At 43.0% G+C, this 12,171-nt stretch overlaps 1 protein-coding gene across 1 annotated transcript; it reads right to left on the bottom strand.

Annotated features, from left to right (window-relative positions):
- Positions 1 to 3,780: 3,780 nt before the first annotated feature.
- LRAT (lecithin retinol acyltransferase) lies at positions 3,781 to 9,137 on the bottom strand. The gene is made up of 2 exons (XM_040967438.1): positions 8,598 to 9,137; positions 3,781 to 3,933 (listed from the first exon to the last, which is right to left on the bottom strand). Exons 1-2 carry the CDS (start codon positions 9,135 to 9,137, stop codon positions 3,781 to 3,783), a joined length of 693 nt encoding a protein of 230 aa, XP_040823372.1.
- Between the last annotated feature and the right edge of the window lie 3,034 nt (positions 9,138 to 12,171).

The following is a 12,171-nucleotide window of genomic DNA, read 5'->3' as shown; positions in this document are numbered from 1 at the left end:
CAAATTCCAGATCAGGTCATGCTTCTAGAGTATGAAGGCAGAAAAATTTCAAGTTTTATTTTCAGATACATACAACTCTGTTCAGTAAACAAAGGCAGGATGAAAGGGCAAAATTCCTCAGATTATCAGGGTCAAAAATGTTTATGATCTATGATATATATGTATATATAGAATGCAAATACAAGACAGGATAGTATGTAAATTTATTTGCTTAAACATGAATGTTCACTAAACATAAAGTCAATTTAGCATACGATCTAGGCTAGGTAAGGCTCAAAATATGTTATATAAACAAAGATTGGCCATCATTTCTTACATATTTCTCAGCTATAACCAAAAAAGTTTTAGTCATTGTTATAATTTTGTTACAAAATGTTTTTGCTGTTTGAAATAATAAAATAGAAAATGGAAAAATAAGAGAACTATAGACTTTGAAAAATTTTAAACAACAAATCTGATTTATTGCTTATCCTTGAAAACAGGTGTGTCTGGGACAGCGGAGGTCACATGTATCTAGTATACACAGTGAAGCTAATGCATTCGCATGAACCCCACCACGAGTTATTCATGAGTCAAATAAAAGAATTTGGCTAGTTTTGAGAATGCTCTAACATGTTTGCTGTTTATCCTTATACTAGGTGCTTATCTGAGAGACTGAGGTTGCTACCTAGTCTCTTATTCATTTGTCCCCTAGGCCAGTCTTACCTTGTATTTGTTCCTATTCCTCCCTTACACTTTTGGTAGATACCATTCTAAATCTTTAATCTTCACTACATATTCAGAATACCCAGATCTCTTGGTCAATCCAAGACTTGTACCACCACCTGTTCTGACTGCTCTGTCCCTGAAATCACTTGCATTTGCCAGCATGTCCATACTTTGTCTTACTTTCTGTCAGCATGGAATGTATAACCACTAGCTACATAACAGACATGTTAGAGCCAGTTTTCATGCATGTGCCCATGCTGTTCTCAATAGTAGGATGTTCTGGCCAAAATCTACCAGTTAGAAAACACATATCTTCTAAATCCCAGCACCCAGTTTCTTTAATTTTGGCCTTGCAAATTAAACAACCACTTCTTCGCCTCTACCTTCAATCAGCTCTATACAGATGCCAGCCAAAGTCATACACCTATATCTATTGGGCTAGAACATGAAATACCAGTAAGAGGTCCATTCCATTCACCTTCTTTTCCCCACAAGCAGTAGAAATCATTTCCGTAGTGAGATCACCACATTTCTATTTCTCATCTTAATAACATCATCACCTTACTCAAGTATATTTCTCTGATACTATTGGCACCCCTAGCTGCTTCTTTCCCTATATTTTCAAGGGAACACAGACTATATATACACCATTGCAACTAGTTAAAATATAATATTAATTCTAGCTATGACATTGCAAAAGATCAGTGCCTGGCATGTAGTCAGACCAGAATGCAGAAATTAACCTTGCTTTGGCGATATGAAGTGAGGAAAAAAACTAATGATGCTCTTTCCAAATTTCAGAACTTGCTTGATATATAAGGAAGAATAATTAACTATCATTGAGGACAGATTTAATTACTTTTACATTTTTATTTATTTTTAATTCATTTGGGAGGAAGAGAAATCTTTACCTGCTGGTTAATTCCCCAGACTCCTCAACAGCCATGCTGGGCCAGGCTGCAGCCAGAAGACCCCATCTAAGTCTCCTGCCAGGGTGCACATTAGGAGGGAGCTAGATCAGAAGTAAAGCAGTCAGGACTGGAACCGGGCACTGCAATACAAATGGCAGGCATCCTACGTGAAATCTTAATTACTGTGGCAAAATCTCATACCACAGATTTAATTTCAACCAGTAGATTTTGCAACCTGCAATATTAAAGCTTACAAATATTAAAGGTTACAAAAAAGTATTAATTATTTATAACTACACTTTTTTAAGACTGGATTTAGTTAAACAGTTACTATAGGGGTAGTAAGTGAAAAACCCACTAGCACAATGGTTCTTAGAGTGGTTTCATATATATATATATATATAATTATGTATGTATGTATATATAATTAATTTATATGTGTACATATATTTCAAGTGGTTACACTAGGCCCTTACACCATTTATGGTTGTTGACATTTAAGATTTTGATCAGTTAAGAAATTTAAATAACTAAACATCTAGGTTGAATAGTACACATTAAGTTTAATTATGATGACTTTCCAGCCACATTTGCTATAGGAAAGTTAGGGATCATAATTCCCTTCAATTAAACTGAAGTCGGCTCCTAAAATATGTTACAATTAGATCATTGACTCTGCCCTTCCCCATTTCATTCACAATACATTTCATTATTTTGTGATTCCTTATAGTTAACAAAACACTTTATTTTACTAATACTTACAATGCAATTTTAGTTTGTGTCTTAATTTTTAGAATTCAGCAAATTCTACAAAAGTGCTGGACCGCTTATCTTAACATGGCTACATCTTAATACATCATGGTTTTGAGGGAAAAAATTGACATTCCTGGCAGTACTAAGCCACTAAGAAGCATTCCAAACAGTAATTTTCTCTGATCCTCATCTGCATTTTATACACTGTTGCAGCATCATTTGGAGGACATAACAACACTCTGAAATAGAGAAAACCAACCTGAGGGCTTTTATAAAAAGTTATAAAACACTTCAGTAAATGTTTCACAACAAAAATCCAGCCAATCATGCTTATAAAAGTATTCAAGCAGTTCATGGAAAACATGTATTATGAAAAAGTTATGCATGGATTTCAAAATTTTATTGTACCACATAAACTTGTTTTCTTTATATTGTGTTTGTTTTTCCAGGAACTTTCTGAAGTATCCTCATATGAGAATTATGCTGGAGATTCAAGCACACAAGGAAATAGAATGAATTTGCCTTTGTATTTACCTCTCCAGATGCCCTATAATAACCATCCCAGAATGATAATAAAGCAATCAAACACAAATACAATCTTTATCTTACTCTATATGTATGTGGATGACTACATATATATTTGTAATATGCCTCATTTCAGATGCTCCACTTACTTTAATCCTATATTCATTTTCCCTTGGCATGACTTAAAATAGCCACAGGGCACATAAAAGGAAAGAGAAAATAAAATGAATGCCAGACATCCTAGTAAGAAGATAAATTGCTCAGATGATGTTGTAGTAGCTATTTCTTCAGGAAAATCACAGATTGCCATGTGCTTGAATCATTTTTTTAATCATTAAACTTTAGTTTTGCAAGTAATGAATATACTCATAACACATTCAGGGTTGTATATATTATATGAAAAAAGCCAATTGTGACTTTGGGTGGTTGTTTTTGACCAGTCATCAATCCCACTCTTATGTGATGAGGAAAATCCCTTCAGTTTAATGCTCTTTTATCAATGAAGCATAAATCTGCAGTGAAGTTAATAATCCCAGTTGATAAGTCTTCCAAATTCCGAATTCAAACCTGAACAGAGGCAAGATTATAAGAAGAAAAAATATAATAACGCCCTTTAGGCATCAGCTTACAAGCTGGTTTTCTTGAGTTGCTGGGTTTTATCACAAGGATTAGATGGTTCTTCAAAATGGAACTGCCTCAGAAGGTCTAGGAAGCCTTTGTCCTCGGCTTACACAGTAAGCACTTGGAGTGATTCTCAGTCACAGCTTATCCAGGACACAGTGTTACAGGTCACATTTTTTGCAACAGAGCTTATGTTGATTTTGTGGTCTATAAATATAAATTATTCACATAGAATACACACAGTTGACATGGGGGTAAGGAGTTAGCCAACCATCCACAGGCAGAATGGAATGAAGATGGCAGGGAGAGTGGTGTAAGAGGCCAGGCCCATCCAGATGACACACACCAATCCCAAGACTGCTGAGGCAAGAACGCTTCTTTGGTCACGAATGATGATCTTCACAATCTCACAAAACTGGAAAATAAATTACAGCAATATCAGGAAAAAGAGAGAAACTGAAAAGAATCACATACACCTACCAAATGGTAAAGCAACTTTCCCAGCTGTTTTCTATATACTGGAAGAACTTAAAGTTGCCTTGTGAATTAGGGAAAAATGTAGGATACTGACAGTGCAGTTTCTTGATGCATGTCCCATAGTAGCTGAAACAATACTGTGGATCTGGGTTAGCTTTATAAATTCACAAGTGTATAGACTTCAGGTTGAAAACTTTGTTAACCTTAGTTTAAACATACATTTAACTAATCATCAACAACAAGATGAGTGAAAAGTCACTCATCTTGAATAAAAGGAATAGCAGTTAGCTTCATACTGTGAATTCAGTACTTTCAATTCACCATTCAAAAACTGAGTGATACCCATGATGACTTTCTTAAAAGCCTCAAAATCCAAAGTCATGGAAGGTTTAATTATGGCATATCCCATGTCCTAGCTAACTAGGCTGCATTCCGCATCAGTTATTTATGTAACACATACTTGGTTACTGGAAATAAAAGACAGATTAAAAATGGTCCTAACCCTTAAGGAATGTGTTCTTCTAATATCTGTTGGTTGTGTTTTTGTTTTTTTTAGAAAATCACAGTGGTCACTTGTGTTTGTACTGGCCCTGCCTCTTACTCAAGTCAATCACTGAACCTCTCCAAAGTATCATGAGACTACTTCCACGGATGGATCAAGTGAAATGCATTATGCAAAAGTGCTCTTATTCTTCTACATGCTAAATAAGGAATTACAATGATCAAGATTGCTGTTTATCATCTCCACCTCACCAATGTCAACACCAAAATTCAGCAACTGCCACTGTTACATGAATTTTGCCTTTTATACTAGATTTAAGTTCCTTTTATGACATCATATATATTTTTAGGGTCTTCTACAGTTAGCTTTCCAAATTATTTTCTTACTTTTCATAATTTGAGAGCCAGAAAGAGAAACGACAACAGTTCCCATCTGTAGGCTCATTCTGCAAATACCTGCAATGATCAGGACTGAACTGATCTGGGACCAGTTCAGACTAGGAAACAGACTCAGTCCAAGTCGTCAATGTGGGTAGGAAGAGCCCAGTGAGTTGAGCTATTACAGCCGCCTGCCAGAATCTACCCTGGCAAGAAACTGGAGTCAGGAACTAGAGCTGGGAATTCCACACAGACAATCTGGGATGGAATGTGGGCATCATCACTGCTAGGCTAAACTTCTACTGTGGCTTCCAGGTTATTTTTTTTTAGAGACTTATTTATCTTTATTGGAAAGTCAGATATACAGAGAGAGGAAGAGAGATGATGAGAAAGATCTTTCGTCTGATGATTCACTCCCCAAGTGGCTGCAACAACCATAGCTGCGCCAATCCGAAGCCAGGAGCCAGAAACTTCTTCCAGTTCTCCTACATGGGTACTGGGTCCCAAGGCTTTGGACTATCCTCAGCCTCTTTTCCAGGCCACAAGCAGGAAGCTGGATGGGAAACGACGTCGCCAGCATTAGAACTGGCACCCACGTGGGATCCCCAGGCATGCAAGACAAGGGTTTTAACCCCTAGGCTAGTGTGCCAGACCCAGTTTCTAGATTCTTAAGAAACAGAATGAACAACTGCAATCCAGTTGGTGTCACTTAAAATGGGGATGCATTCTGTAGAAGGCACTGTTAGATGATTTCATGGTTGGGTAAACATTATGCTATACTTATACAAACTAAGGGTACCATATTTTAGGTGGAGTAGTCTTACGGAATCATGATTTTTTATGTGGCCGGATATGTAATTATAGATATGTTAACACATTAATATGAATATAAGGTTGTCTCTATTCACACTGTTACACACTATCCAGACAAGTCTGAAGGACCCTTTTAGCCACATGTTGGATTATTCACACCCCAAAAATATGATTTGTCTCTTTTTGCTGGGTGTGTGTGTGTGTGTGAATTGAGTGACAAACATAGCAGCAATGATTGAAATGAATGAAGTTTTCAGGACAGTGAGGAGAAGCACTAGGGAGTAATGGAAGATTTATGCAAACAAGTAACTTATCTTGATACAGTTATGCTTGCCTTATCTATTTCCCCAACAATTTCATAACTGAGCAAGCAGAAGTCCCTGTGGATGCTCTGTTCTCCCAAGGCAAATTTTCTCCAGGAGCATCTCATTTCTAATATCCAATTCTTGTTGGCTCGCTGTCAACCCAGGAAGAATCTGTGGTGGTTCATGACAGTGGGAAATTTCCAGCAGTGCTACTGTGAACCTTGAATCCCACCAAAATAAAGGAACATTTGCATTCGTTTTAGAAACCAACAGGCAGTAATATGAGGTAAGAAAAAAGAAGAACCATAAAGAATAGTATTAATTATCAACTACAGGGATTTATAGTTAACAAAATACAGATTGTCTATAGCCAATTTGAAAATCCCTTCAGTCTATGATTTCTGAATTTGTCAAGAAAACAGCACTACCACAAAAAGAGTCTTTCCTAATTTACTTACAAATCAGACACAGTGTTGTGAGACAAGAGTATTCCTGAATTTTTTTACCCAAATGTAAGAGGCAATTTTGTAATATTCATGTTAAGTTCATAATAGCTGTGTTATCTGTGGAGAACTCAATTGTCAGAGCCAGAATGGAGTCATTCCTTATCTAAGACACAGCCACCAGTCCTCCTGCAACATGAATGACCTTCTCTCAGGGCATGTTCAACAAACACTTCTTAGAATTAGAAAATTTGGGATGAGAATTTTTTCACCCAAGAAATCAGCTTACTGCAGCCAAATTGTTTGTTTGACCATTCAAAGTGAAGACAAAAATTCAGTTTCACAAGAGGTGCCACTCAGCAGCAGTAATTAAAACACTTCTGTGTAACCTAACAAAGTTTCTAAAGTTGAAAAACTATTCCAACTTGTTATTTATGCAGATTAAATATTTTACTACCTTTAAAAAAAACACTTGTACTCTTTCTCTGTAAAAACATACAATACAGTGCTACATGTGTTCTATGAAAAGATAGCTCCTAATTACCAAACAGGGATACCGTTTTCCCTTGGTGAAATGATTTGCTTGGGTCTTAAGTAAACCTGGTGTATTTCCTTTTGTACACTTTTGGGACCAGTGTTTGTAAATGCAGAGAAATTTATTTTTAAACAGGCCTGGGCTGAAGCTATGTTCTTAAGTTCCTGCACAGTGCTTTAACTGTGTTTTCATTTTACTTGGAAAAGAATTCCTAGTTTGAGCCTATTGTGTTTCTATAAACCACCCACAAGGAATTTCTGATTCGAGTGTATGAGCCTGTAATACTTCCACACTCTGCCACACTCTGCCACAGCAGAGGCAGAAAGGTGTTCCTGTACAGGCTACAAAATGAATCAAGAAGTGAAGCAATCAGAAATGGTGACATGGACTCAAATTCTTTTGATCATCAAAACCATCTAAGCATGAAGAATTAGCAGTAAAATGTATAGGTGATTACACGGGTTTTTCCTTCCAGGGCATATAAACAACACTTCAAAAACTGCAGGAGGGGATGAGTACTTTTGCCAATTGCGAGTGAAATGTTCACATCTGAAACACCATGTTTCTGCTTCCCCTCCCCTTTGGATTAGTGGCCAATTTTAATGATCTTAAATCCTGGTTTGTTGGTTGGTTTTTCCTAAGTACACATAAAACATTGACAGGTCTTCCTGAAAATCAATTGTTTTGATCTCTGGGCAATTTATAAATACCCGAGTTATCTTTAGGACAGACAATAAAGGATACTTAACTATAAGGAAATGTTTTCTTAATTGATGGAGATGGACACGCACACAGAAAGACCATTCTAGGTTGCTCACAGAGGGAGAACATGGCTTGCTTTCTTATTCCAAAGGCACAGAAGTTGGTTTTTTGTAGTGTTCTGGATTTAACATAAACCCTGTGCATCGTCCTTCCTTTTGCAATTCTTGGGAGACACCGCAAGCCCAGGGTGACACGCTGTGGTCTCCTCCCTACCCACCTCACCGCCGCCCCCACCCCCACCCGCGCCCTCCCCCACCCTTTTTCATTTGAACTGCGTGAATGCCCTCAGAACTGCACAGACAACTGCGTAGCTGCGGAGTCCTGCATTGCCACCGCGGTATTTCCAGCTTAAGGGAAATCGCCCCCTACTCAGATCCTTCCCTTGAGAAACTCCAGAACTCCCCTGACTTAATCTCAAACTAGACAATGGGATACGGGACTGTCTGACATTATCTGTACCAACAATGTCGGGGTACACTTAAGAGACTGATGGAATTATGAGTGCTTATGAAGGACTACACTATTGTAGTAAAAATGGGGAAAATCTGTCGGGGCTGAGAATTTCGGGGGGAATCCCAGCCTATACAAAATTGTACCACATAATTCAAAATTCAAAATAAAAATATATTTGAAAAAGGAAGGAAGGAAACGGAAAGAAAAGAAAGGAAAAGAAAGGAAAAGAAAAGAAAAGAAAAGAAAAGAAAAGAAAAGAAAAGAAAAGAAAAGAAAAGAAAAGAAAAGAAAAAAGAAAAAGGAAAGAAAAGAGATGGGAGAAAGAGGTCCAAGAGAAAGGGTGTTCCTACCAAAAAGAGAGGGTAGCCCCAGCGCCCTCTGGGAATCTCCTGGGGCGAGGCTCCCGCTGTACCTTGTCCGCCTGGGGGCTGATCGGGGTGCCGTATCTGCAGTAGGTCACGAAATGCTCGCAATTGTTCCACAGCAGACTGTAACTGGTGACACCCAGCAGCTTCTCTGCCCGCTGCGCCACCTCTTCATTGAGCAGCGCCTTCTTCTTCAGGGTCTCGTCCAGATGATTGACCAGGATGTGAGCTCCGTAGGCGAAATCTTCCACGGTGTCCACACGGATGCTGGCCACTCTGGCAATGACGCCCAGTATGAGACGCTTGTTGGAGACCACATTCTGCGTGCGGCCCTTGTGGTCTGTCAGGGTTAACAGGATGTCAGGCATCAGGTGGGCGACGCGGTTGTCTCCCAGATAGATACCGTAGTGGGTCAGGTGGGTCCGGGGCACTTCCAGCACGTCGCCGCGGAGAAAAGAGCTGACCTCATAGAAACCCTTCTGTTCCTTGTCGCCGCCAGGGGAGTCCCAACTGAAGAGCCTGAAGTTGGAGATCAGAAGCAGCTTCTCCAACCACAGGGACACCGCCTCCAGCATCGGGTTCTTCATCCTGCGAGAAAGACAAGGGGCTCAGGTAGTGCCAGCCGCCTTCCCGCGCGGGCCACGCTGCGCCAGGCCCGGGGAGCTCGCGAGACTGGGGCCCGACGCTGCTGACGCGCTGCTCACCTGCAGGCCGGCGAAGGGCTCCCACGCCGCCAGGTACAGCGACTGCCGAGGAGAGAGAGGGTCGAGGAGGGACTGGGGATCTTCAGCCAACTGGCCCTGGTGACCCAGGAGAGTGAGCAACGCACCGCGCCAGGCCCTGAGGGTCTGGGAGTGGCCTTGCCAAAGAGTGCACCTAGAGGCAGGGCTGAGGCACCGGGCCACGCGCTAGGCTGTGGAACTCAGGCTCCACCGAAGCTTTTATCGGGATGGGGTAGGGGTGGAGCCTGTCACAGCCCAGAGGGAACACTGATTGGGCGCCCGCGGCGAGTGCCCAGCGCAGCGGGCAGGGCACGCGATTGTCAGCTCCCCGCCGGGACCCAGACCGCTTCAGTGTTCTTGGTGCTAGTTCCCCTCCCGCCTCTGGCTCCCCCATCTCCGCTGAGTCTTAACAGTCTGTAACCCTTACGCGGCGCGTTTCGGAGAGTAAATAGTAGGGCGTGGCAAGAAAGATATTGCACCTGTTAGGACCCCGGGCTTTTATTCCAACTCCCTCCCCTAACTCCCAGAAACTCACTTGGGTGAGATTTCTGAGTACACTAGAAATGAATACCCGGACTCCGGTTTATTAAAGTTTGCATTTACTCTGCCGGATTAGCCAACGGGTTCTTTCCTTGGAAGGCCTTCCTTCCTTAGCAATTCCTCCTACACCCCAGGGTATTGGTGGACTTGTGGGTGGGGTCGCCCTCCTGCGTTCTGGCCCTGAGCGCGACCGATTAGAACGCGGGGACCCTCGCGCTCGAAACATCGGTGACCGTTAAGCTCGCTGCTTCCAACCGTCCCCTCTAGAATAAAACCGCGAAGTGACAACATCCACTAAGAAAGCTTCGGGTCTCTATTCCCACACAGACCCGCCTGGGGTTCACTCTCTGAAACTTGAACGCGTTGGTTGAATGCGCAGGCCGCCCTGTGGCGGTCCAGGAAAGCAAACTCCGAACGGAGGGGCAGAGGGGCCGTGATGGCCCAGGTGCGCCTGCAGCTGGGGGGCGGGGGGCGGGCACCGGAGGTGCCTGGGTGCTTTCGGGTGACGGAGCGGCCACCGCTGGGCGCGCGATTCGGGTACGCTCTAGAGTTGGGTTCCGCACAAGCGCATTGTGAAAACGAAATTCCAGGAACAAAAGACACAACAGAGAGTCCCGGTGGGTCCCAAAAAGCGGCCCAGCTCGTGGCTAGCAGATTTATTCCAAGAGCAGATTCTGCGCTCGTGGGGGCAGGGTGAGGGTGACGGGCGAGGGGACATTGATGATCTTACTTGAAGAGGACTGACATCTCTGCCCGGCGACCGGCCCCCATCATCCTCAGCGCCTCCTCTGCGCGCATCCGTTCCCAACTCTCTGAGCTCTGTCCCTGAGCCTGCTTGCCCTTTTCACAAAGGATTGCGAATCACATCGCAGTCAGTGCCAAGTCCCCGCAAGGAATCCAAAGAGAAACGTGGAGATAGAGAGAAAACCTGGAGGCATGGAAGTTGAATTGCACACGGCATCTCCTGAAATTTTCAAAACAGCCAGTGAACTGCTGAAACCGTCGGAACACCTCCCCTCACAGGGGCGCTGGTTTCTCATGAAATAGAGGGGTTTCAGCGAAGTTCCTTAAGGTCTTCAGGCAGACCTGGCGCCTGGCAGTGGGACGCTGAACTACCCCCTCTGTTCCTGTCCTGGGAAAAAGCCAAGACCGCAGCCCTGAGTGAACGTCACCAGCCAGAGGGCCCGGGGATCAAAGGGGCCTGGCAGGCAGTGGTTTCTGTCTGTGGTTCTCAGCACTGCACAAAGGAGCTTGTCCACCCGGTGACCTTGAATGGAGCCAAGCACCAGGCAGGGCCTTGGGGCTCCGGAGAACTCTTTAGGAGCTGAAGATGTTAAGTAGAAATCATCGCTGCACCCTCACCCTTTTCTCCTAGAGCTGATGGCTTGTTCTGTTACTGGTTTTTGATTTCTGTACTGGGCAGGGTCCATTGTTTGGGTCTTCTTCTTGGGGAAGTGAACTGGAAGCCACTTGGTAGGCAGTTCAAGATTCAGGTCATCTTCTGCCTCAGAAGTGCATGGGCTGAAAGATTCTTCCCCCAGAGAATTTCTCACTTTTAAACAGGGTTGTGTGTTACATAATTTCTTTTAGCAAGGGAACTGTGGTTGTGGGAAAGCAGCCCACTCCCTGCTACCCATCCAACTGTGGCTTGAGACAGCGTAACACAGGCTATGGCCCACTTCATTTGTCTGCAGATCCTAGGAAACGCCAGCACTCACGCAACCACCTGGCAGCTTCTCCTGGGAGCAAACCTTACACTGTACCATGTGGCTCTTGGGAGTTCTGCTGCCTGCCCTCCCTCCCATCTTGGTCAGGGGCCTCAATAACATCCACTTATAAACAGCATCTATATTCTCAAAGAGCTCAACATTGTACACAGGGTCATTTTCCTAATTTAACAGCTCACCAAAGGCATGCTTCCTTAAAAGAAGTTTGCAAGCTCAAATGCTCCCTAATGTTTTCCTACCTGCATCACTTGTAGCTAAACAAAGGGGAAAGCCTCACCACTAGAAGGAAAGGATTTTTCCTAAATCCGAAACAGTAAGAGGGGGATGGGAGCCATCCCCCACCTGCGACTCCTCATTCCTCCTGGCATGTTCAGGGTTGCCAGAAGGCCAGTTGGTTTCCCAGAACTTAACCATGGAAGCTACTATGGCAAGGTTCAATGTGTAAATGCCTTAAGTATTATGCGAGGGGATGACCAAATCTGGCTGGGGAGTTTAGAAGAAACTGGAGTCTCCTAACCAGCATCACACCGACCTGATGGGCCATGCCACTGCCACTCATTTCCTTGGTCCTGAGTTGTCTGCTGTCTGCTGTCTGCCGCTCAAGCCCTGGTCTGTGCCCTGCAATGTGCAGG

This window comes from Ochotona curzoniae, unplaced genomic scaffold (genome assembly GCF_017591425.1).
Source record: "Ochotona curzoniae isolate NIBS_2020 unplaced genomic scaffold, NIBS_Ocur_1.0 scaffold_4506, whole genome shotgun sequence".
NCBI lineage: Eukaryota > Metazoa > Chordata > Mammalia > Lagomorpha > Ochotonidae > Ochotona > Ochotona curzoniae.
The sequence above is the reverse complement of the archived record's forward strand: the minus strand, read 5'-3'. Positions and strand labels throughout refer to the sequence as shown.

What these genes read in the sequence shown, in the direction of transcription:
- LRAT (XM_040967438.1), bottom strand. Translation starts at nt 9,137, where the DNA reads ATGAAGAACCCGATGCTGGAGGCGGTGTCCCTGTGGTTGGAGAAGCTG. An exon ending in TCAGCCCCCAGGCGGACAAG is followed by an intron (nt 3,934 to 8,597) that starts GTACAGCGGGAG and finishes TTTATTTTCCAG; the next exon opens with TTTTGTGAGATTGTGAAGAT.